Below are 26,905 nucleotides of genomic sequence, written 5' to 3'. Positions count from 1 at the left end.
TCTCTCTGCCTGCCTCTCTGCCTACTTGTGATCTCTATCTGTCAAATAAATAAATAAAATCTTAAAAAAAAAAAAAAAAGAATCCCATTGTCTATTCCTAAGGCAGATTACATAACTCAAAAATCCCAGGGAAATGCTTTTATAGCAATGAAAATAAGTCCCAATTACGTATTAGTCATAACAGAAACAACAGGAGAAAGCTCAAAGATCATCTAGAAGTCTTCACACCAGCCTGCATATTAGAATCTCAAAGAGAACTTTTAAAAAGTTCATTTTTTTTCTTTTTATCAGTAGGTGACCCAGTGTCCACTTTTCCATTTTTAATTTTTTTTAAGATTTTATTTATTTATCAGATAGAGATCACAATGAGGCAGAGAGGCAGGCAGAGAGAAGCAGGCTCCCTGCCGATCATGACCTGAGCCGAAGGCAGAGGCTTTAACCACTGAGCCACCCAGGTGCCCCTAAAAAAGTTCTTTTAAAAGAACTCCAGAACTGGGCCCTCCCTGAGTTCTGATTTCTCTTAACTGATCTAAGGGTGGGACTAGCATATGTATTTTAGAAGCTGCCCAGATAATTCTAATGTGGAAACAAAGTTGAGAAGGACTGTCCAACTATTTTATATATGATAAAACAAAGGCAAAGAAAATTAACTGATTTTCTCAGGAATGAAGCTAATAGTTATTAGCAGGAGAAAACAAGAGAATATAACATTTACAAAGAATTGGTTATTTATTGCCACTTATGATATTACCCTCAAAACGTAATGACTTAAAACAACAAACATGTATTACCTGACAGGATTTTGAGAGTGCTTTACTGAGTGATCCTGTTAGTATCTCCTGTGATATGGCTGCCAAGCTGTCACCTGGAGATGCAATCATCTGAAGGCTTACCTGGGGCTAACAAAACTGCACAAGGCCCAAGTTCCTCACTGGCTGTTGGGAGCAGGCCTCTGTTCCTTGCCAGACAGGACTTTCCAAAGCACTGCTCGCTGTGTCCTCATGAAAGGGCAGCTGGTTTACCCAAATGAATGATCCAAGAGAGGGAGCAAGGAGAAGTCATGATGCCTTCATGATCTACCGACATCCCTCCACTTCTGCCATGTTCTACTTAGTAAAAGCAAGTCACTAAGTCCAGCGCACACTCAAGAGCAGGGATATTTGCCACCACCCTTTGAAGGAAACAGTAGGAAACAACTTGTGGTGGGGGCACCTGGGTGGCTCAGTACATCGAGCATCCAACTCTTGGTTTCAGCTCAAGTCATGATCTCATGGGTTGTGGGAGAGGCCCATGTAGGCTCCCCACTCAGTGGAAAGTCTGCTTCAAGACTAACTTAGCTTAACTGTAGCTTAAACACCAAACATTTATTTCTCCCAGTTCTGGAGGCTGGGAATTCCATCTTCAAGGTGCCAGTCCATTCAGTTCCTGGTAAGCACCTGTTTCACGGGTTGCAATGCCCTCAAGTGGCAGAGAGAAGAGAGCTCAGGTCTGTCTTCCTCTTCTAAGAACACTAATCCCATCACAAGGGTCCCACCCTTGAGACCTCATCTAAACCTAATCACCTCCCAACAGTCCCGCCTCCAAATACCATTACAAAGCTTCAATATTTGAATGTGGGCAGGGGACAAATTTCAGGCTGTAGCAGTTATCTTTCATATCCATATGCTAATATCTTTCTTCTAAAACTATATCAATTTTGATGAAATTTTCCATTCCCTGTACTCTTAGTTTGCCTTTTTAAAAAATGCCATGTCTCAATATCTAATATTAGTGTTTCTTTAATTGATCATTGTGTACTCTACCAGAATATTAACTGAGGGTAGGAATTTAGCTGGTTCACTACAGTATCTCTAGCATGTAGAGCAGTTTTATGTTGTTGCTGGCATACTGATCACTCAATAATTATCTGCTCAATAAATGAATGAGTTGTACAGGTCATACATACATTTAATTGAAAATCAGGCTGAAGTGGCAAAGGCAATAAATTTGGAGATAAAGAATCTAGGACAGGGGCTTAGTCTAGGCACCGCTATGATGCTTTAGGCAATTTATCCTTCAAAATCAATTTCCTCATCTGTAAAATGGGATTTATGCCATACTCTTAAAAAAATGAGACCGTTGATACAGTAACTCTTTGGATTGCAATACACAAGTTTCATCACTGCAACATCTAGGAAAAGATATGCTTCAATTCTAATTTCATCTACTCATGTATAAGAACTTGAGTGTACATCTTCAGAGTCTCCTATGTTACACTGTACCTTTAAATGCCCACTTGTGCAAACCTGAGAATAATAAAAGCAATTACCAGGAAAATCACCAGTCCTTAATTCCATTATAGTGATGGTTGTACAACTATGTAAATATGCTAATAATCATTCATTGTACACTTAAAACAGGTGAACTTTATGCTATGTAAGCCACATCCCAATTGCCGTTAATAAAACCCCCAAATAAAGAATCGAGTTCAAATAAGTAAGCTCTGCTATCGATTAGATCATCCTAAAAAATGGTTTATGAAAGAAACACCGACATTTGGTCGAGTCCAAAGTGACCTGAACAGCCAATCTTCAGAAAGGTAATGGGGTAACTGAGCTGAACGCAGTAAGAAATAAGGCAGGTTCCTCCAGGAAAGAATGCATCATACTCCGAAGCCTGCAGTGTCCGTCCTCACAAGCATCGCCCCTGCCCCATCTCACTATGCAGAGTGGACGCCTGCGGGAGAGAGCGTCCCTCCTTGCTGCTCACTTAGCGTCTAGTTTACTTAAGGCCCGCGTCCTCTCCAACCCCAGATCTGCGCGGGGAGCTGACAAAATCTAGGCTTGCAGAGCTGACGTCCCTCCCCGCATGGACCCACCCCGAGGTCACCCCGGGCACTTGGGAGCCACACGGCGCTCCAGCTCAGAGGGGCCTAAAACAGCGCGCTGGCTCCGACCCTGGCCAAGAAGGCGTCACCGGAGACTTTTAAAAACGGTTACCGGCGCCACCTGAGCCCTCCAACTCCCGGCTGTGAGCGCCACCCACAGCACGCCCGCGCGGAAGCCCCGCCAGAACGCTCCCGGGTGAGCCCAGCGCGCTCCGACCCGACCGCGTAGGCCGCCGGCGTCCCGGGGAGCCCGGAAAACCCGCCCCGCGCCCGCGCGACAGTTCTCCCGCGACACCGCCCCCCTCCCCCCCGCTGCGCTGGACGCTCGAGCTCCGACCTCCCCCTCGGCGGGTTCCCCGCCCCGCATGGAGGCGCGATCTGAGACGGGTCTTCCACCAGCCAATCACTTCTGCCAGCGAGTCACCACCAAGCTCCCCCCGTGTCTTTTCCGCTCCCTTCAGCCGTCGGCGTCGGTTGCCGCGGTTTCGACTGGGCGCAGGCGCAGTAGCGCCGACTCGCTGAACGGTCGCCGTGGCTCGGCTGCAGTGCGCCGCCTGGGGTCGCACCTGCAGTTTGGCCGCGTCCGTCGTAGCGTCTCGAACGGGAATCTGCCCCGCTACGTGGTCTTCTATAAACAGCCGCCCTCGTCGCTAGGGTGTGTTGGGCCGCAGGCGAGGCTTTACAGTAGGTTGTACAGGTCCTAATGGTTCCACTTTTGCCAAAGGGGACGCTCCAGATAGGTGAGGAGGGAGAAAATTGATCTCAGCCTTTCAAGTCTGAAAATGGCACCTTGCGTTTGAGGCAACGGTTCCCGACAGAAAGTGTCTAGTGGCTGTGCCTGCTGGCTCCTGTCCTGGAGCAACAAGCTCCATTAATCTGACCCGAAAAATGTTCCAGCTAGGGCAGTTGGGGCTGCCTGAAACCCCAGAGCCACAAAACAGAAATCCAGGCCACATTTCCTGATTTTGAGGTTTATTTTAAAATTGGAGGATGGTCAACAACAGATGTGCGACAAGAACTAAGTTCTCTTTACAAGCCACTGGTTATTGCATGCTAAGTGGAGCCCCATAAAGTTACCATTTCCTTTCAAACTCATTGTCCTCTATTTGTCATATCCCCAGTGTTAGACCTGGAGTCACTTTATGGTTTGGCCGCTAAGAAAATTCCTCATTCCAGGTGACCTCTCCCTGTCCCACAAGTGAAGGAGATCTGATTGCTTAACCGATGGATCTGGTTGTCATAGTTAACTCTACTTTTGGTCATTTGGACAGTTTCCAGTTTGAGGCAATTATGAACAATGCTGCCATAAACACTTTTATAAATACCTTTTTGTAGAATTTATATACACATTTCTCTTTTTTATAGTTTATTTTATTTTAAAGATTTATTTATGTTAGAGAGAGCGTGAGCAGATGTGGAGGGGCAGGGGGAGGGCAGGAGACTCTGGCTCACTGCAGAGCCCAACATGGGGTTCAGTCCCATGACACTGCAGAGCCCAACATGGGGTTCAATCCCATGACCCTGAGATCACGACTTGAGCCAAAATCAAGAGTCAGAGGCTTAACAAACTCAGCCACTCAAGCGTCCCCTATATACACATTTCTATTAGGTAGGTATATATGTGTATTCAATTTGGGTAGATGTGAGCTATGGTCAGCAGAATGATGGCTCCCCAAAAAGGTCTATGTCCTGATCTCTGGAACCTGTATTTTAGGCTACATGGCAAAAGGGAGTTAAGGTTACCAATCAGCTGACTTTAAAATAATTATTCTGGACTTTTCATTTTAGAAATAGTCTGTTAACTATAAATATAAATATTCCCAGTGAGAACACAAGTTCTGATTAATACCCTGTTTAAAATACAGTTAATAATATATAATTAGATATATAAGTAACAACATAGACTAGACCATAAATAAACATATAGAACAAGATAATGACAAAGAAAAGTTAACTGCCAAATATCAAAGAAGAATATTTTTCAAGTGAAAAATTCCCAATGCATTTTATTCATTATGTAGCCAATTCAAGAGGCTGGAGGAGATATCTATATCTTCTGTGCTCTTGCTGGCAGCAATGAAGAAAGAACTTTTTTATTCATTAAACTGTCCAGTCTCACAATCAGAAGCAATCTTTGATTTGTTAGATGCTTCATAATCCTGTATAATAAGCCTTAGGTGATTGATGATTTCCTTGTCAGCTGTTCTCATGTTAAATCCCAACATCTTCATAATAGTTTCTCGAAAATCGGAAAGCTACAGAAAAACCACCAACAACATAAGATATATCATTAGTTTTGGCCACCTTATTGTGTACAATGAAATTGGTATCAGAAATGTAGTTTTATTAAACATTTCTTTATGACATGTAACATTCTACATTCAAATCATATTTTAAGCTATAAATATTACAAGAACTCTTTATTTAAAATGTCCTTTTCATTTTAAGATTTTATTTTTACACTTTATAGACTAAACTTAATTTTACTATTGCTTGTTTTTCATCCCTAAGGAAATTCCTTTTTGGACTTTGGATTTGCTATATGGTCATAGTAGTCCGCTAAGCATATCTCTCCACTCCTCCTCCAAAAACCATAGTGATCTTCTAAGGAAAGCAGTTATAACCACCCACAAATCATATCTAAAGCAATAAGTAGAGAATATCACAGAATTCAGTTTGTGTATAAGTGGGGAAATAAATATCCTAAACCAGCAGAGGCAGCTCCTGAGCCCACACTGGAGGATGCAGCTGGTTTCCAGTGGTGTCCCGGACATAGGACCACGCAGAAATGGGGAAATATTGAGAAGTCTAAGACCTGGTGGGTCAGAAAACTGGCAAGTGGAAAGAAAAAGAAAAGGGCTTAGAAGCACATGAGACCAAAAATGGCAGTCTTTTTTTTTGTTTTTTAAAGATTTTATTTTTTTATTTTTAGGGAGAGAGCTCGTGCCCACAAAGGAGCTGGGTGAAGGGGCCCGGGGAGAGGGAATCTGAAGCCAACTCCACACCCAGCACAGAGCCCGAAGTGGGGCTCCAGCCCGTGACCATGACATCATGACCGGAGCGGAAACCAAGAGTCTGACGCTTAACCAACTGAGCCACGCAGGCACTCCCCAAAATGGCAGTTCTGAAGGACAAGCTTTCTGAGGGAAGAGGGAGATACTTGGTGAGATGTTCCTTGGAAGATAGGAGATAAAGGAAAAGAAAAAAATCAAACAGTGGAAAGTCAGGGACTTCTATAAACAAGAGTACTGCAGAAGCAGGCATCATATAACTTCTCACCCCAACATAAAAGGCTTGCTGGGAAAAATAAATAAATAAATAAATATATATGTGTGTGTGTGTATATATATATATAGGGCTTGACGGAAGACTGGAGAACTGCACCTCACTGTGGCAACACAAGAGGGTAGTATTGAGTTAAAAAAAAAAAAACAAAAAAAACAAAAACAAAAAACAAAACCAAGCAAGTAAACCCTGCCCTGTAACTACCCTAAAGTGAAACACCTGAAATTGAGAGATCAGGGCAATTAAAAGTATTTTATTTTATTTTTATAGATTTTACTTAATTATTTGAGGGAAAAAGGGAGCAGGAGGAGGGAGAGTGAGAGGCAGACTCCCCACTGAGCAGGGAGACCATACAGGGCTCGATCCCAGGACTCAGTTCCAGGACTCCACAATCATGACCCAAGTCAAAGGCAGACAATCAACCAACTGAGCCACCCAGGCACCCCAATTAAAAGGGTTTTAACATGAATAGATAAAAGGCAAATAATATCCGTCCAAATTTCTTTAAATAGAAAATAGCATTATCCAAACTAGTCAGGTGATGAAAATACTTCTCCCCAGAAAACTGCCACGGAGCAAAAGAGACATGTTTGACACAATACCTGATATGGATTAAATTTCAGGGGTGCCTGGGTGACTCAGTTGGTTAAATATCTGATTTTGATTTCTGGGATTGAACCCTCCACAGGTTTGGTGCTCAGCATGGAGTCTGCTTGTCCCTCTCCTTCTGCTCCTACTACCCCACCCACATGTGCGTACTGTCTCTGTCTCACAACTAAATAAATAAAATCTTTTTTTAAAAAAAATTTCAAACAAGGATTTGCAGATATGGGGCAGGGAGAGGAGGCCTCTATTTTGAATGAGAAATGTTGTAATTCAGAATACAAATGGACCAAAAAATGATATCCAATATGCCTTACAGATGAGGGAGATGTGGTGGTTGAACTCAGGCAAGAATAAAACAAAGTGAACTCAGAAGTAAAGAGTGAACTACAGAGTAGCCAAAGAAGAGGAGATCTGACTGAAAATATAGAAAGGATATATTGAGAAGAGTAAAAACAAGAATATAAATTTGCAGAAATTTAAAAAGAGAAAAAAAACAAAAATAATATGATTTTATGTTTCAAGAATCTTTTAAGGTAATTGGTTAAACTACATATTTCTTAAGCTACTAATAAGAGATGTAGCATATAATTCCACAGTAGCCCCAAATTATCAGTTAGCCTTTTAAAAATTCTTTTAAGGGGCAGCTTGGTTTCAGCTCAGGTCCTGATCTCAGGGATGTGATCTCGAGTCCCAAACAGGGCTCCAAGCTCAGAGCAGGGTCTGCTTGAGGTTCTCTCTTCCTCTGCCTCTGCCTCAGTTCCTTCCACTCATTCTCTCTCTTTCTTTCTAAAATAAATAAATCTTTTTAAAAATTCTCTTACAACACCTGCTTTATAAATGTTGTGAGAATCTAGGCAAATTTAGAAGCACTACCCTCTTTTCCTAGAAGGTGACTCAGCCCCAGACACATGGTTTCCCCTGAACTTCCATTCTTGGACATCTTTTTCCTCTCGCCATTGGTCAGAGGATGTATATGCAAACCTAAGTGAAGATAATCATTTATGCCATCCCTTGCTACTGTGGATTCACCAGGAATAGGCATTTGATCTAAGCTGGGCTTTCTTAGACCCTTTCTGGGGACTCTCTCCCCTGTCCCAGAATCTCTAAACATAAAGCAAGCTGACACACACACAGAGCCAGGAAGAGAGGGTGAGAAAGCTTTAGAAGGTTCCAGGTGCTAATCCTGAAGCCCAAGTGCCGCTCTTGCTGAGGTCTGGTTGCTTAACTCACCTTTGAGTCCATAAGCCAACAAACTCCTTTTTGTCTGGATTAGATAAGAGTCTAAGGTGACAGTGGTGTTAATCACTTTAAAGACTCTTAATATAATAATGAACAAAACAAACCTCTTGTTGTTGTCCTGGTACTTTATCAAGAGTGCTCTTTGCTGTGCAGGGCTCAGAAGTGACAGCATCTAACAGCTGATGGACCTTCTCTTTGTCCCCTCTTGCCTTTTGCTTGGCAGAGTGTAATGTAGTTTTCAAATTGTCTGTTTTCATAACTGCTTTCCCTTTCATTGCTTCAACTTGTGTTAAAGATTGCCTGAGCTTTTCGATTGTTTTGTCCTGTGAGGGTATAAGTTTGGGGGAAAAGGATATGACTAATTAGATCTTTTTTAAGTAAAAGACAAGATGTGTGATATAACCCACACTTCTTTTCTTCTTTTTTTAAGGCTCTGATATATGGAAAAGAAAGAAAATTCCACAATTTATGAATTAAGAAGACATGTCTCAATCATCATACTCATCAATAACAGTCACTGAGCACTTTTATAAACTAGGCACTTGAGATTTAAAGAAGTTTAATGAGTATTCATGTCCTCAAAAGTTGTACTGCCTCTGCTAACCAAAATCAGAAATAGAGAAAATAACTGGCTTTGCAGTTAAGATAAACGTTGCTGGTAAAATGCCAAAAAACACCACTTTTGGAAGTATTTAGTGCACCTTTGTTTTAAGGCATAAAACATATGTTTGAAATACTACAAGTGAAGCTTGATATGGAGAAGATCCAAAGAGGAGTCTCCAAAAATGAATAAAACTTAACTATTACCCCAATAAGAAAGACCAAAATAAGATGGAAAGAGCAAGGACTCTAGAATTCTAACATTTAGAATACCAGTTAACTTTGAGAAGTAGGGAAAAGAATAGATGAGGGTTTCAGTGGGGTTGACAATACCCTGGTTTTTAAGATAAGTGGTAGATGTCTATGCATCTAATTTTATTATCCAATATGCTTTCATATTATATGTACTCATGTGTGCATATAAAATAATTTTAATGTTAATCTTTTAAAAATTCATAAGAAACATGCAGCTGAAATAGTAGCAGATCAAAGCTGAAGAGAATTTTTGAAAGCCTCACTTTACTTACTTTAAGGACATTTACTCTTGTAAGTTGAATTTTCATACTTTTATTCGACAATTTCAAATCACTGAGCTGTTTCTGAAGTTTCTGAATCTTCTCCTCTAGTCTCTGAGTTGTAGCAATCTGTAAATTCTGCTGAATATTCAATAATGTTTGTTGCTCATTATCTTTTTCTAGCTGTCTGGACATCTTGTCATGCTCGTCTGTCCACAAATTCTTAGTCCCAGAGTTTTCCTTTGCAGAAATCAACAGTATTGAAATAAAGAAGTTGTGCTTTAAGGTGGTGTTCCACATTAGCATACCAGATCTACTCTAGGCTAATAAGCAGCGGACAGTAATACTTGCTTACTTAAAATATTTTTTTTTGCCATAGATATGCATTATTAAAATAATCTGGAAAATAAAATATGGCAATAAAATTGATGGCTCAGTGCTAACAATTTTATAAACACCTGATGGTAACATAGATTGTATCAACTTTTCTAGCAATGTATTATAAGGAAACGAATATTTAAAGATTCAGACACAAAGATATTTACATTATTTATAACATGAAAAATAGAAACAATGCAAATGTCCAAAAAAGTATAATTAAATTACATATGATTGATTATACCCTCCCTAAAAGTCAAGTTACAAAAATATTTATTAAGAGAAAATACTAGTGATACAACTAAATGGAAGAAGCAGGATTAAGAAAAACTATGCCTATAAGTTAACACTGGTTATCTCATAGTGGTAGGATTATTGGTGATTTTAATTATATTCTTTCTAATAATCTGTACTTTATGAAGTTATTACCAGCAAAAAAAAAAGAAGGTATGCAAATTTCATTAAAATACTGTATATTTTCACTATATATAGATCAAAAGCTAGTAAAATTTATATTTAAAGAGAACCACTTATTCTTTGGAAAAATAAAATACATGCCCCTAAGCAAGCCTGGAGACAAGAAGAAGAAAAAGATAAAGGGGGCGCCTGGGTGGCTCAGTCGGTTAAGCGTCTGCCTTTGGCTCAGGTCATGATCTCAGGGTCTGGGGCTCCATCCCAGCATCAGGCTCCCTGTTCAGCAGGGAGTCTGTCCTCCCTCTCCTTCTGCCCCCCTGCTGTGTGTGCTCTCTCTCTCTCTCAAATAAATAAAATATTTTTTTAAAAGGAAGAAAGAGAGAAAGTAAAAACACTTAACATTAGGAAGGAGAAATATGCAGAATTCATACATATAGAAAGTATGAAAATAATTCTAAAAGAATATTTTATAACTCATTGGCAATAAGTTGAAAATCTAATAGAAGCACAGTATTTTCTAGAAAACAATAATATGCAATCATGTCTGGAAAACTCAAAAAACCCTAGTTAAGAAAACTATTGGATTAATAAGTGAATTCAGTAAAATGGTAGGTAATTAATAAAAATATATACATATGAAATGTGGGGCACCTGGTTAAGCCTCAGACTCTTGATTTCAGCTCAGGTCTTGATTTCAGGGCCCTGCACTGGGCTCTGCACTCAAGGGAGTTGGCTTGAGATTCTCTTTCTCCCTCTCCCTCTGCCCTTCCCCCAAGTTTGCGCATGTGTGCAAGATAAATAAAGCTTTAAAAAAACAACAAAACATATCAAATGTTTTTATTTATATTAGTAAGAGCCATTTCAAATAAAAATGGGGAAAATATGTTATTAACAATGAACAGAAAATCTATAAAAGACCTAGGGATAAATTTTACAAGAAGGACTTGTAGGAAGGACTTATAGGACTTACATGAAGAAAAGTATAAAATCCTATTAGAGTATATAAAATAAAATCTGCTATAGGGAAAAAGAAGATGTGCCAAATTATCAAAAATTACCAATCACTAATACTATAAATATTTAAACTACAGATACCTGTAATAGTAGGAAAAAGGTATATTAATCTATCTTAAATATACATTTTGAAATAGATATTCAAAAAGAATATTTTTAATTTGTTAAGAATTATATTACAAAGCTGACGGAGTAAATTGTAAATTGCATGTACGAATTGCCACTCTGACAGGTATAAAATTTCCATTGAATAATTACACTCACATAGTGGTATCATTAACCTACTCTATTTCTGTCCTCTGTTGTTCCTTTAAAAGTATTCTGTTGGTGGGTGCACCTGGGTGGCTCAGTCACTTAAGTGTCTGCCTTCTGCTCAGGTCATGATCCCAGGGTCCTGGGATGGAGCACCCCTGCCCCCCCATGATGTCCTCAGCAGGGAGTCTGCTTCTTCCTTTGCCCTTCCCACACCCCACCCCCAGCCCAGCTCATGTACTCTCTCTCTCTCTCAAATAAATAAATAAAATCCTTTCAAAAATGTATTCTGTTGTATTAATTCTTCATCTGTCACTAAATGAAATTTAGGACAAGGCTTTATTTTTTCTGATCACTTTCAGTTTCGTGTAAAAATTATAACTTTACCTTTACTCAGAGTTGTAGGTACTCAGGAGAGAAGAGATGACATTAACTGATCAAGAAATTATAAAGTAAAACAACTAAGTAAAAATATTAGATATGATAAATGTACGAGCTGAAATGAGCAACATAGTAGATGAGATAAAAAGATGGATAAAATCTCAGTTTAAGGAACAAATTTGAGTGAGTTGAAGTATCCAACTGAGGCGCACCTGGGTGGCTCAATGGGTTAAGCCTCTGCTTTCAGCTCAGGTCCTAATCTCGGGGTCCTGGGATAAAGCCCCGCATCAGGTTCTCTGCTCAGCGGGAAGCCTGCTTCCCCCTCTCTCCCTCTGCCTACTTGTGATCTCTCTCTGTGTCAAATAAATAAATAAAATCTTAAAGAAAAAGAAATATCAGACTGAAAACTCTTTAAGAAGGCAGGATAAAAGGACAATAGGATATAAACTATTAAAAAAAAAAAAAAAAAGCAGGGGCACCTGGCTGGCTCAGTCAGTAGACTCTTGATCTTGGGGTTGTAAGTTTGAGTCCCATGTTAGGTGTAGAGAGTACTTAAAAAAAAATCTTTAAAAATTTTAAAAATTAAAATAAAATGAAAATTTTAAAAAGCAAAGTGCATTAGGGTTCTCCAGAGAAACAAGACCATTCAAGGGTGTGTGTGTGTATGTATGTGTGTGTGTGTAGAGTTGACCCTTGAATGACACAGGTTCGGAACTGTATGATGGGTCCACTTATACACAGATTTTTTTTCAGTAAATATATTGAGAAAACTTGTGAAGATTTGCAAGAATTTGAAAAAACTCATAGATGAACCACATAGCCTACAGATATCAGAAAAATTAAGAAAAGGTTAGGTATGTCATAAATACATACATATATATAGAAACTAGTATATTTTATCATTTGCTATCATAAGTTTTCACAAATCTATTACAAAAAGTTAAAATTTATCAAAAATTACACGAGTACCATAGGTCATACATAATACCATCCTCATTCAAGAGAAATAGAAACAAACATGAAAATGCAGTGTTAAATGAATAATTGCATAAAATTAACTGTACTACATACTGTACTACTATAATAATTTTGTAGCTACCTCCTGTTGCTATTGCAGTAAGTTCAAGTGTTGGGACTATCTGTGACACTAATCGTGTGTGAGCAGTTGATCTCTCCAGTAAATTTCATATTGTGGTAAAAACTGATCTCTCGCTGTTCTTGCATGTTTTTTCATCATGTCTAATTCAATACTATAAACTTTAAATAACACCATGGACCCTACAAAGTATCAAATACCTTGGTCAAGTTTAGTGGTTGTCTAAAAATAACTAGAACCAAGTAAAAGGAAACAAAAAGAAAACAAAAAGCAATGCAAAAATTAAAAGTTTAGAGATTCTCAGCACAACTGGGGACTGAGGTCAACAATCAAAGGGGCAAGGTATTCCTATAAATATTAGGTAAAAGAAAGTATGGTTCTTAGTTAAAGAACAAACAACATAAGAATAAAAATAGAACATACAATTTTAAAACCAGGAGAAAAAAATTCTATCTATCTTAATAGAAACCAAGAAAGAAGACACCCCCATCAAAAGAAAAGTAAAATATTTGGAAATCATGAAATAAGTTAGGACAATCACATACTAATATAGTAATTGCAATAAAGATAAATATGTTAAATTCACCAATTGGATAACTCCCTAATTTGATTTTTTAAAAATACAACCACATACTGTCTTTAATGACAAAGATGGAGAAAGGCAAAAAATAAAAGGATAAAAATACATATCAAGCAAACACGAACCAAAAGATCATTGCACTAGTAACCATAATTTCTGAAAATGGAGAATTTAAGGTAACATTTTATAAAGCACAAGAAAGAGACTGTTTTATAGTGCTTAAAAGAACAAGATAGCCAAAGATTGTCATGAGTGCACATGCTCCAGTAATCTCTAAAGAATAAAATGACAGAACTGCAAAGTTACTTGGATGAACAAAAAATTATCCTTAGAGAATTAGGATCCCTTTCCCAGAATCAAGGATATAAAAATAATCAGAGATACTGACAATTTGAACCATATGAATAATATGCTTTAGCACTAGCTATATATGGAACTTTATACCCAACAGAGAACACATTCTTATAAACACACATGGAACAGCTACAAAAATCAACCAAGTATTCAGCCATGTAAGAAGTCTCAGTAAATACTCAAGGATCATATACTTCCAGCATGTTGTAATAAAATACAAAATTTTTAAAATCTCATACATCTGGAAACTTTAAAATGTGTTACTATATTTAAAATGAAAAATAAGGAAAATACTGGTTCAAATGTTGTTCAGTCTCTAAACTTGACCAATAGTTTGTCAATATTTGTGAAACAAAGCTAAAGTACCTCTTGACAGAAAATTATGATTAAAATAAGTATATTTATCAGGATGTTTAAAAAGTTAAACATAAACTAGTTACTCTTACTCTCTTTTTATTCTTCCTTTCCTTTCTTTTCCTCTCTGGACAATTCAGCCCTAAAGCCATTAAGTGGGCAGAACAAAGTAGGCTCCAGAATGTGGCCCAAGCAGGGCAATAAAAGTGGGCACAGGGGAGGGGTGCTCTGCAGAGGGACTTAGAGCCTGACTGGGGTGAGAGGAGAGCCCACATGGGGAGGTGACCTGCCATGGAGTGTAAGGGTCTGAACAGGGTGAAGAAGACATGCACACAGTTTTGGAAATTAACAAGAATAGGCTGGAACCCAAATAGGAAAACAGGTAAAGGAAACAAACAGGCAAATACTAAAAAGCCTAAAGACTAAAAATCAAAAAGGAAATGCTTCAACTCATTAATATTGAGAGAAATGGGGGCGCCTGGGTGGCTCAGTGAGTTAAAGCCTCTGCCTTCAGTTCGGGTCATGGTCCCAGGTTTCCTGGGATCGAGCCCCACATCTAGCTCCCTGCTTGGTGGGGAGCCTGCTTCCCCCTCCCTCTCTGTCTGCCTCTCTGCCTGCTTGTGATTTCTGTCTGTCAAATAAATAAATAAAATCTTTAAAAAAAATATTGAGAGAAATGCATATTAAATTCGCAATCATTTCATACCCAATGAAATGGAAAAATATCAGGAAGCTGGTTAATGCTAAGAAATTACAAGAACGTGGAGATTCAAGAACCCTCATGTATTACTGGTAGGACTATCATTCTGTGAGAGCTGACTGGCTTTATCAAATTAATCACTTAATCAAATTAAGTATATGTATAATCCTAACACAATGAGCCACCAATTCCAGTCTTGAGCAAACACCCCTAAGATTCTCTGACAGGCCTATAGGGCAACTTGTACAAAGATGCTGGTAGCAGTGTTTGTGGTGGCAGAAAGACAAAGGTAACCAAGGCATTCATCACCAAGGAGTGGATAGGCAGAGCATGGCAGATAAGCATCCCGTAGAACTCCATGTAATATAAGCAGTGAACTAGATGAACACATAGCATCACTAAGTCTGTCTTTTTTTTAAAGATTTTATTTATTTATTTGACAGACTGAGATCACAAGTAGGCAGAGAGGCAGGGAGAGAGAGAGGGAAGCAGGCTCCCTGCCGAGCAGAGGGCCCGACTTGGGGCTCAATCCCAGGAACCTGGGATCATGACGTGAGCCAAAGGTAGAGGCTGTAACCCACTGAGCCACCCAGGCGCCCCTCACTAAGTCTATCTTAAAGATACAATGCTGAGTTATTATAATATAATTATATTAATGATAAATTAATAACATATTAAAATTATATTTAAAAGAACATACTACTGACCCATGAACAACATGGGTGTGAACTATACCAGTCCACTTATTTTTTTGAGAAATAGAGTACAGTACTGTCACTGCATTTTATGATTTTTCTTAACATTTTCTTTTCTCTAGCTTACTTTAAGAATACAGTATATATAAATATGGCATACAGAATATGTGTTAATTGACTATGTTATCAGCAAGGCTGATAATTGACTATATTATCAACAGTAGGCTGTTAGTAATTAAGTTTGGGGGAGAATCAAAACTTACACATGGGGATTTTTGACTACATGGGGAGGGTGTTAATGACACTCACCCCCACACTGTTCAAGGGTTAACTGTATAAACAAAAAGATACACGTTAAACACATTAGATTGATCTCCTTTGTTTTTGCTTCAAGTTGGCTCCATGCTGTGCAGGGCTTGAACTCACAACCCTGAGATCAAGTCCTGAGCTGAGATTAAGAGTAGGATATTTAACTGCCTGAGCCACCCAGGCACCCCAGATTGAACTTTGGAAGAGGGAATGGAAAAATGGACTTAAATGGAATAAATAATAATAAATAAGAGAAAGCCCTTCCACGGCCCAAGATAATGTGTTAGGAACCACAGAGTTTGATTAACTCTGCATCTGAGGTTCCAAACTGTGAGGAGTACAGAGGCAAAGGAATCTAAGAAACCAACATTTAAAAAAAAAAAAAAGAAAGAAAGAAAGAAAAAAAAGAAACCAACATTTAAAAAGGGAGGTGGCACTCAACCTTACTAGTTAGTAATCAGGGAAATGTTAAAACTGCACTATTTTAACTCAACTCTCTCTCTCTCTCCCTCTCTCTGCGTCTCTAAAAGAATGACATCTCGGGGTGCATGGGTGGCTCAGTCAGTTAAGCATCTGCCTTCCTTCAGGTCATATTCCCAGGGTCCTGGGATTGAGCCCCACATTGGGCTCCCTGCCCAGCGGGAAGTCTGCTCTTCCCTCTCCCACTCCCCCCGCTTCTCTGGCTGTGTCTCTGTCAAAATGAAGTCTTTAAAAAAAAAAAAAAACGACATCTCCAATGCTGGCTAGACTATGAAAAGAAAGAGCTACTCCTATATTTCTATTCGGAAAGTAAATTCCTTCCGCCTTTTGGAAGTAGTATTTTGGCAGTAGCTATTGAAATTTAAAATACTCATACACTGTGATCCTACAATTTCACATGTAGAACTCAGTCTCATAGGGGCAGAAGGCACCAATGTGGAAAGATATATGTATAAGTCTATTTACTGCTCCATTATTAGCAGTGGTATAAAAGGTGGAAATATTTTGATAGTCCATCAATTGGGAACTGATCAAATAAGTAAGTTCTATAAACTCTGTGGACCACTCTGCAGCTATTAAGGTAGCTTTGAGCTATGAGGTAGGGCGCCTGGGTGGCTCAGTGGGTTAAGCCTCTGCCTTCAGGTCAGGTCATGATCTCAGGGTCCTGGGATCGAGCCCTGCATTGGGCTCTCTGCTCAGCAGGGAGCCTGCTTCTCCCTCTCTCTGCCTGCCTCTCTGCCTACTTGTGATCTCTCTCTCTCTGTGAAATAAATAAATTAAATCTTAAAAAAAAAAAAGAATTAAAAAAAAAGGGGGGGTGCCTGTGTGGCTCAGTGGGTTAAAGCCTCTGCCTTCAGCTCAGGTCATGATCCCCGGGTCCTGGGATTGAGCCCCACATCAGGCTCTACCGTCAGCAGGGAGTCTGCTTCCTCCTCTCTCTCTCTCTGCCTGCCTCTCTGCCTACTTGTGATCTCTGTCTGTCAAATAAATAAATAAAATCTAAAAAAAAAAATTGTTAAAGGAATGAGTTAAACCTTTATCTTTTCACCTAAGAAAAAACCATGAGGTACTTAACTTTTCACTATGTAAGAAGAATATTTGACTAGTATAGTCCCAGTTTTATAAAAATACCACCACCCACATATATGTACTTGTATATTTCCATAACCATGGCAATAGTTGTAGAAGATATATACACTACTGGTTACTGAGGGAAAATAGGCAGAAAGAAAGTTGAGGAAAATTATTCTTTCCTCAAACCTTTTAACTTGGTTTCAAGAGTTGTAGAAAGCGTGTGTTAACTGAATATTCTTAAAATCTAAAATAGCGTTTTAAAATGTTTGCAGGGAAATGAATAATCATAGAACTGATGCTTTCATGTCTTCCTTACAGACACAGAGAAGTGGAGAGTAGAGAAGGTACTGGTCTACATAGTAATTACTGAGGAATAACATCGCTGGTCCCTCCTTGATACTCCTCGTATCTTGCTGACACAGTCCCTTATGTTCTACCTGTACAATCATTTCTTGGAGCTCCTTTGCTTCCAATCCCCTTTTTAAAGTACATTAAGAAATACACTAACAACTGTCCTCCAAATGAATATGGAATATGTGTGTATTAGAGAAATGAGAGGTATGGAACAAAGAGAAGCTTTTTTATAAAAGCAGAAGGTTTAAAGATTTGTAGCAAATTTTCCTCTCTTTTCCCGTATTAAGTATAAATAGCACTAACAGCATTCATAATATCTAATATCAAATCAACATTAGATAATATAACAAAATCTGATCATTTTCATTGTCAGAGAAATGCCTTATCCAGGAAAGTCTTACTTTATTCCTGTCCAAGGCTAAACTCTCTTGAAAAAAGTAATTAACAGCAGTTTTTCCTTCCAGATGTTTCCAAGGTCCTTTTTGTTCCCTACACCTGTCTTGCATTGGGGATGATTCTCCAGCGGCTTCTTCAGTGTGACGCTGCAGCTGCTCCAGGCGCTGAGTGAGCGTCAGAACTTCCTGCTGTAGGACTTCAGTCCTCTGTGGGGAGAAGGAGAGCAAAAACTCCCGAGGGCCCACAATTTCTATTTCATTTCAAAACTATGTGCAAGGGCGCCTGGGTGGCTCAGTGGGTTAAGCCTCTGCCTTTGGCTCAGGTCATGATCCCAGTGTCCTGGGATGGAGCCCTGCATCGAGCTCTCTGCTCAGCGGGGAGCCTGCTTCCTCCTCTCTCTCTCTGCCTGCCTCTCTGCCTACTTGTGATCTCTGTCTGTCAAATAAATAAATAAAATCTTAAAAAAAAAAAAAAAAACTATGTGCAAGTTCTACCGACACCGACACTGTAGTGATGTTATGTTACTAACTAGGTGAGTAGGGAAGATTTAAGATGCGACAAATATCAGCTGGTTTTATAAAAAGAAATGGACAGGTCTGTTATATAAAATGAGACATTTTAGTGAGCACTGAGAAATAAAATTGTATAATGAATTTTAAGCAAAAAGTGAAAGAAAATATTGGAACTCTACAATAAACAGAGGGCAGCAGATTTTTTGAACACATTTAACCTAAGCAATACCTATCTTCGTTTGAATTTTAAGTGAAGGGGCATTAGATGGTACTCAATTGATGGTACTCATTAGATGGTACTCAACATGACAAGGAGATAGAGCCACTGAAACCTGCTCGTTCAGTCTTTTCATAGAGTTGGCCAATACATTCAAAGAATGACCTGAAAATGGATTTACTGCACTGGCTGGCCTGAGCAGTATTTAGGCATGATGGACACATTATCTTCACCATACCACCATACCACTATTTTTAAGCCAGGATTCACTGAGCTTACCCTGAGCTGTACTAAGCATTTATCATGTATTAATCCATTTAACCCTTACCACTCTGTGAGATAGGAGCTATGCCCTTGCAGTCCTCAGCCCCACACCATCCCACCAAATTTTACAAATGAAACTGAGGCCCAGAGAGAATAAGCAATCTGTCCAAGAGCACACAGCTGGTAATGGCTGAGCTGGGATTCATACCTGGGCTCTCTGCTCTTAATAAAAACACTACACTACCTCTGCTGTAATAATGGGCATCATTTTTTCCTTTTATCACTGTAGTAGTAAAAATAAAATCAAAGTTAAAATTCAGAGCCACAGAATTTACTAAATCAGCTAATATCAAAATTGACACGTTAAAAGTAACAAATTTGAAAGAATGACTTATCTGTCAATACACTTACAGACTTCCAAGATTGTTCTTTTGCACCAATTTCCTGAATCCTCTGTTTCACAGCCTCCTCGGTAGCTGGTATGGGGACAACATTGTTGCTCAGAAGAGTAGCCAACTGACTGAGGAATTTCTGGTAGTGGGATCGTGCACTTTTGGTTTCCCAGCTGAATGAATGTGGAGGTCTGTCCAACTCATATTTTTGTTTTTCCTTATGGATTGAATCTTCTTGACACTTATCCCAAATTTTCTGCCCATCTTTTGGTCCTTCAGAATGAAAAATGTCTCTTTCAGAGTTCTTGGTCAGGATATCTTCACCTTTATCCTAAATATGCCAACACACATGTTAAACTTCCCATTTGGAACTTAATATGATTTTAATTCCTTTTTTGAAATATAAATTTACTTCCTTTTTTGATACATAGTCACAATAAAAAATTTGAGGAGCAAGGCCCTCAGAAGAAATAAAGTGTTATGGAGTCATAAGAGAGACAAGGGCATACTCAAAAGAGCAAACTAGAACATCAAAGAGGTATCAGAATGATCATATGGAGAAACTGGTTTGAGAACATAGGAAATTGAGCTTGGAGAAACAGCTGACCAAACAGCCTCAGTTAATGAAGTTATACTCTTTACAGACTATTTTGAGCTAATAAATATAGAAAGAATGACAGAAATTTTAAAATCATCATTTTGCTTCTAATAAAATAACTGATTCGGGCTAGGATTATCAATGAATGTTAAGACAGTTAAGTGAAAAGTTGGGAGAGAAATGGATATTTCCATAAAGACTTCATTATGGTTATAGAACATCATTTAGTAATAACCACTTTGATGATGTAAAGGTATAAACAAAATAAGTTCCACTTCTTTCCCCCAACGATTCCCTTGTGCTCCTCTAATCATCCTGCTTCCATTGTAAATAGCCTTGGGCGGGGAGGGGGGTGGCAAGGGATGATGATACTTGTATTTCTTTCCCAATCTCCCATGGGAATATTCTACCTTATAAATTCTAAACTTCTTTCCACTTTCTTGACACCTTCAACTCTGGAAGCTAAGTAAATGGGTTCTGTTTCTGGGCTTTTTGTCATGTGAAACTGAGAAATAGAAAGAGAGCTAGAATTTTTGAATTAATGATAGGTTTGCATCACTAAAAGGCTAGAAGAGGTAGATTAAAAGGGCAATGGGAGTAACGGTCAGGGTTGCAGGAATATTAGTTTGGGAGAGGTTTTTAAGAATGTGACAGATTAATGAGAGAAGTGAAAAAAAATGGGAAGTGTTACTGTGAATTACTTGAGGGGGCAATTAAAAACTGGAATTGCTGGGGCGCCTGGGTGGCTCAGTGGGTTAAGCCGCTGCCTTCGGCTCAGGTCATGATCTCGGAGTCCTGGGATCGAGCCCCGCATCGGGCTCTCTGCTCAGCAGGGAGCCTGCTTCCTCCTCTCTCTCTGCCTGCCTCTCTGCCTGCTTGTGATCTCTCTGTCAAATAAATAAATAAAATCTTTAAAAAAAAAAAAAAAAAAAAACTGGAATTGCTTTAAACTACTTTAAAAGTAGTTGCTGAATTTTTTTTAATGGAATTTTTTTAAATGTCAGATCACATTAATTGGATTATAATGGACCTTGTCTTATATTTAAGTTATATAATAAACTTAAAGTCTAAGGATTTCAAAATAAACTTTCACCACTTCCTTGACAATAGAGTAGATCCCATCCTCCAACATTCTTCTATAAAAGCTCTGCTCATCCTGTGAATTGCAACTAAGGACAAGGCTTGTCTCTTCCTTCCAAACCCAACTCGTTCCACAGTTCTAGATTTCAAGGTCCAATATAGATGCTCCACCAATTTAGCTTCGTGATCCCTGTGCCTTTGTTTGAATGACTTTTGCCTACACCTCTCCTCAACCCTTACATTTAGAGCCCAAAACCCAGATGTTGTCAGCAGCAGGAAGTAACCCACACCCAAAAGGTAAAACCCCAACACTTCATTCTCTAACTACCACTCCTCCTCCCAGTTCTGTCTCAGCTCGGTTCTGTTCTGCAGTCTCAGAGACCTTAGGTCTACCCTCTGTCTTCTCTCTGTATTCAGAAAGGCTTTCAGTCAACCACATAGCGCAGCTTTCTCTGATCCTCCATAAGAAGCAGATCAAAAAGCTACTCAATATTTGCCAGTTATCTCTTGGACTAACACAGAGTAATACAAATCCCGTTTCTTTAAAAGTCAATCAAAATTTATTTTCACCTTCATCATGAAGCTAACCAAGGAATCTTCGTGTCCTTTTATATTCATGTAAGGGATGAATCCATCAGTACCTGCTAACTTTTTCTCCAAAAGGCCTGCTTTTCGTTCTGCCTTTTCTCTTTCAAACAGATGTACTCTGTGTAAGATAGCAATAGGTAACAACAAACCAACTCAATTTTCAAACTTCAATTAAAAATAATTAAAAGAGGGGCGCCTGGGTGGCTCAGTCGGTTAAGCGTCTGCCTGTGGCTGAGGTCATGATCCCAGGGTCCTGGGATCGAGCCCGGCATCGGGCTCCCTGTTCGGTGGGAAGCCTGCTTCTCCCTCTCCCACTGCTTGTGCTCCCTCTCTCGCTGTGTCTCTGTCAAATAAATAAAATCTTTAAAAAATAAAAATAATAATTAAAAGAAATAATCCCCACTTAAAATATATTAAATAAGTGTAACAAGTAGAAATGTACTTACTGTGAGAAGAGCTAATAGTTACTCAACTATTTTTAGGGAGAGACTAGAAATGACAGAGAAACGGAGAGAAAAACAATCCAGTGGTAAATCCTCTAGTAGTTCCCCTGGGGAAGGTCAATTTTTAAACCATCCTTTTCATGGGAAATTTGAGCATGAATATCTTGCCTGACACTATTGGTAACACTGTGATGATCAGGAGGTTCCAGAGGGATACAAGCACTCCTATTTTAATAATACCTGATGGGCTCTTCTACTGGGATTTGGTGAGAGAAAAGGGAATTAGAATAATGATGCAGCAATAGAGAATAGCATATGTAAAAGTTTTTTTTTTAATCAAATATACAAATAGCTAATTATTTGGTTTTTGTTTTGATTACTAATTGATAGGTATTGGTAATATTTTCTACCCCATACCTATAGCTAAGTTAAAATTTCAATCTATCTTCTATGTTTTTGAGGTTTTTTTCCTCTTCTGTCTAGTAATTATAGCTTACAGAATTACTGCATTTGAGTCAGTTCAAAAGAAATTATTCATATCATCCAAATAGAAAATTTTACCTCAAAAGGTTATATTAAAGACATGCAGGACACATGCAAAAGGTCTAACACACCTCTAACTATAACCCTAAAGTAAAGTAAAGACACAGTGGGACAAAAACAATATTTGAAAAAATAATTCCCAAGATTCCAAACCTGATGAAAGACAATTATAATTGATAGATTCCATAAATTCTGTAAACCCTAAGCAGGATAGATACAAAGAAAACCACACCAAGACATATCATAGTCAAATTGCTACCAACAACAACAAAAAGCACGCATTATTCCCTTCAAAGGTACAGCAATGAAACTTATGACTAACTTTTCAACGGAAACTATAGAAATCAGAAGATAATCAGATGACATCTTAGAGTGCTATAAGAAAAAATATTAGCCAGAATTCTATACTCAGTTTAAAAAAAGCCACTCAAAAAAAGATGAAAATGAAATAATATAGTTTCAGAAAAAAAAAATGGAAAAATTGTCAGAAGAAATGCATTAAAACAAACAGTAGAAGATGTCCAATTCCAAGATGGTGAAATGGGAAGACCTTGGGCTCACCTCCTCCACGAAGGCACCAGACCTACATCTCTACGTATTCTGCCTGAGGGGGAGTTGAGGGCTGATAGAGCAGTTTTTGCACAACAGAAGATGGGAAGACCACGTGGAGAGGCAGGAGAGATAGAGACGCCTTGACTGATATATCAGCAAGCTCTGGGTCACTGGCCCACACCAGCCGCAGATGCCCTGGGGCCTGGAGGGATAGCTGGAGGTCAGAAAAGCAACTGGAATGTGGAGGAACTAGCCTTGGAACCCTGCCCAGGGTGAGGGAGCTACTGGAACTCTCTATAGGTCAGAGAGGCTAGCAGGTGGCATAGTTTGTGCTCTCCCTCCACCTTGGTGATGCGGATGGGAGCAGGGTTCCAGATGCTGTGATTGACCTGCTGCCTCAGCGAGCACTGGGTGCCTGGCCCATACCAGCCTCAGATGCCCTAGGGCATGAAGGAACAACCACCGTGTGTAAAGGAGCTAGGTCTAGAATCTTGATGGGACGTGAGGGAACAGGTGGAGCTGTCTCTGGGTGGAGGGGCTGGGGGCACCAGGGTTTACATTCCCCTTCCATCTTGATGGTGCAGATAGGACGGGGTCAGGCACCATGGCCAGCCTGTCACACCAGCAAACCCCATGCTCCTGGCCCACACTAGCCCCAGATAACTCTGGGCACAGAAAAGCCACAGAAAAGCCAAGTTTAAAAGAGGAACTAAGATAAAAGAGCCAGTCCTAGAACTCTGAAAAACAGCAGGGGGAGCTGCTAGAACTCTCTCCACGTTGAAGGGGCTGGTGAGCACCATATTTACATTCTCCAACCACCTTGATAATATGGATGAAGACCACACTAGTGAACAAGCTCCAGGCACCATAGCCAGCCTACCACCTCAGTGAGCCCCAGACCCCTGGCCCACACCAAACACAGCTTTCACACAAAGGTAGTCCCAGCATGGCAAACACTGGGACACCTCTCGTCCAGCAATTGCTAGAGCTCTAGCCATCATATGAAGGTGATACATAAAGGTGCATAAAGCACCTAGAAAATTCCTGGCCCACACCACTTCAGCCCCAGAGAGCTTACTAGGATACTCCCAACACAGAGCACTCTGGGACCTCCTAGCTAATGCCTGCTTCAGCTCTAGCTGTCTTGCCATGGTACCTCCTACAAGGAACAACCTGGGAACACCCAACCCATGCTCACCTCACCTCCAGCTGCCCTGCCAGGACACCTCCTGCATGGGGCACTCTGGGACTCCTAAGCCCTCACCCCACCTCCGCTCCAGCCACACCACCATGGGGCCTCCTGTACAGAGCATCCTCGGACAACCCTGGCCCATGCCAGCCTCCATTCTAATCACCCCAACAGGGCACCCTCTGCACTGAATACACCAGGACATCCCAGCTTTCAACCACTTCTGCTTCAGCTGACCTCCCAGGGTAGCCCCGTGCAGCACCCCAGAATCCCCTGGTCTAGGCCCCACCTTGGCTCTAGCTGTTCTGCCAGGGCACCCTCTACACAGGGTTACCTAAGATGTCCTGTTTGTACCCACTTCAGTTTCAGCTATCCTGCCAGGGGGCCTTCTGCACAGAGAACCAGGGATCCTACCAGCCTGTGCCCACTTAAGCTTTAGCTGTCCTGCCAGGGCAATCTGCATGAAGAGCCCCAGGACCCACTGGTTTGTACTCTATTCAGCTTCAGTCATTCTGCTGGTACACTGTGTGCACAGAATCCTGGGACCACCCAGGTCCATACTCACCTCAGCTCCAGCCATCCCACCAGGGTAGCCTTAGCACAGAGGGCACTGGGAACCTCAGCCCATGCCAGACACAGCTCCAGCCAGCTAGACAAAGTCACCAGGCACACACAGTATACACAGATGACGACATTACACAAGACCATTCCTTCAAGTTTAGGAGAAGTAGTTGTCCTCCATAATTCATAGAAACAGACAGTCCAGCAAAATGGGAAGACAGAGGAGTATCCCCTGAATGAGTGAGCAAGATAAAACACCAGAAAAAGAACTAAATGAAATGGAGATAAACACTATGCCTGGATAGAGAGTTTAAAGTAATGATCATAAAGATGCTCACCATAAAAAAAAAAAAAAGATGCTCACCATGTTGAAAAGAAGAGTAGACTCAGTGAGAACTTCAACAAAGAGAAAATATAGAAGAGAACCAATCAGAATTGAAGAGTACAATAACAAATGAAAACTACACGAGAGTGAATCGTCAGTAGATTAAAGAATGCAGAAGAATGTATCAGTAATCTGGAAGACAAGGTAATGGAAAGAACCCTAGCTGAATAGCAAAAAGAAAAAAGAAATTTTTTTAAAAAGAGGATAGGTAAGGGATCTCTTGGACAACATCAAGCAAACAATATGTATTATAGGGGTTCCAGGAAGAGAAGTGAGAAAGGGAAAGAAAAGTTATTTGAAGCAATAACATCTGAGGGGTGCCTGGGTGGCTCAGTTGGTTGAGCATCAGCCTTTTGGTTAGGTCAGGATCCTAGGGTCCTGGGATCGAGCCCTGCATTGGACTCCCTGCTCAGTGGGGAGCCTGCTTCTCCCTCTCCCTCTGCAGCTCCCCCTGCTTATGCTTGCTCACACACACTCTCTCTTTCAAATAAATAAATAAAATCTTAAAAAAAAAAAAAAGGAATAATAAGAATTCCCTAACCTGGGGAAGGAACAGACATCTAAGTTCAGGAAGCATGGAGAGCTCCAAACAAGATGAAATCAAGGAGGCCCAAATCACCAACACATAATAATTAAATGTCAAAGATTAGTGATAAAGAGAGAATTTTAAAAGCAGCATGAGAGAAGCAATTAGTTACATGCAAGAGAAATCCCATGAGGCTCTCAGCTGATTTTTCAGCAGAAACTCTGCAAGCTGGAAAAATGTGGCAAAGAGCTGAAAAGAAAACACCTACAACCCAAAGTATTCTACCTAGCAAGTTTATCATTCAGAATTGAAGGAGAGGTAAAGAGTTTCCCAGACAAATGATAATTAATGGAGTTCATCACCACCAAAGCAGTGTTACAAGAAATGTTAAAGGGAGGGGCACCTGGGTGGCTTAGTGGGTAAAAGCCTCTACCTTTGGCTTGGGTCATGGGATCAAGCCCCACATTGGGCTCTCTGTTCAGTGGGGAGCCTGTTTCTGCCCCACCCCCCCACCCTGCTGCCTGCCTCTCTGCCTACTTGTGAGCTTTCTCTGTCAGATATATAAATAAAATATTAAAAAAAAAAGAAATGTTAAAGGGACTTGTTTCAGTGAAAAAGAAAAGGCCATAATTAGAAGTAAGAAAAACATGATATAAAATATATCACAGCATATACATAAGACATGGAGGAGAGAGTTTAAAAAAAAAGTTCTTTTAGAATATGTTCAAACTTAAATCAACTTAGTATCAGCTGCTATTTATTTAGGTCCTACATATAAACCTTAAAGTATCCCCAAACCCCAAACCCATGATAGATACACAAAAAATAGAAAGTATTCAGGCATAACACTACAGAAAGTCATCAGTCACAAGGAAAGATAATGTGAGAAGATAGAATAACTACAAAAATAAGCAGAAAACAACAAAATGAAAATAAGTAGATACCTATCAATAATTACTTTAGAACATGTAAATGTTCTAAAATGCTCTAAACAAAAGACAAGTGTGGCAGAACAGATTTAAAACACACACACACACACACACACGCCATCTATATACGGCTATAAGAGACTCAGGCCAGAGCTAAAGACTCAAATAGCCTGGAAGTGAAAGG

General features: G+C 39.8%; 1 protein-coding gene across 2 annotated transcripts in view; it reads right to left on the bottom strand.

Annotated features, from left to right (window-relative positions):
- Nucleotides 1-4,794: 4,794 nt before the first annotated feature.
- The window catches only part of LOC116878052 (golgin subfamily A member 6-like protein 22), a 53,376-nt gene continuing 31,265 nt past the window's right edge, over nt 4,795-26,905 (bottom strand). The window contains exons 4-9 of one of the 2 annotated variants that reach the window (XM_032875224.1): nt 21,576-21,711; nt 19,347-19,658; nt 17,948-18,148; nt 9,124-9,351; nt 8,101-8,319; nt 4,795-5,121 (exon numbers count right to left, since the gene is read on the bottom strand). In XM_032875224.1, the coding sequence (XP_032731115.1) occupies nt 4,960-5,121; nt 8,101-8,319; nt 9,124-9,351; nt 17,948-18,148; nt 19,347-19,658; nt 21,576-21,711 (1,258 nt within the window). In that variant the 3' untranslated portion in view covers nt 4,795-4,959. The remainder of the gene's footprint in view (nt 5,122-8,100; nt 8,320-9,123; nt 9,352-17,947; nt 18,149-19,346; nt 19,659-21,575; nt 21,712-26,905) is intronic. The other variant, XM_032875223.1, reaches the window with a different exon arrangement.

This window comes from Lontra canadensis, unplaced genomic scaffold, assembly GCF_010015895.1.
Source record: "Lontra canadensis isolate GAN:19392208 unplaced genomic scaffold, GSC_riverotter_1.0 scaffold55, whole genome shotgun sequence".
NCBI classification, from domain to species: domain Eukaryota; kingdom Metazoa; phylum Chordata; class Mammalia; order Carnivora; family Mustelidae; genus Lontra; species Lontra canadensis.
The sequence above is the reverse complement of the archived record's forward strand: the minus strand, read 5'-3'. Positions and strand labels throughout refer to the sequence as shown.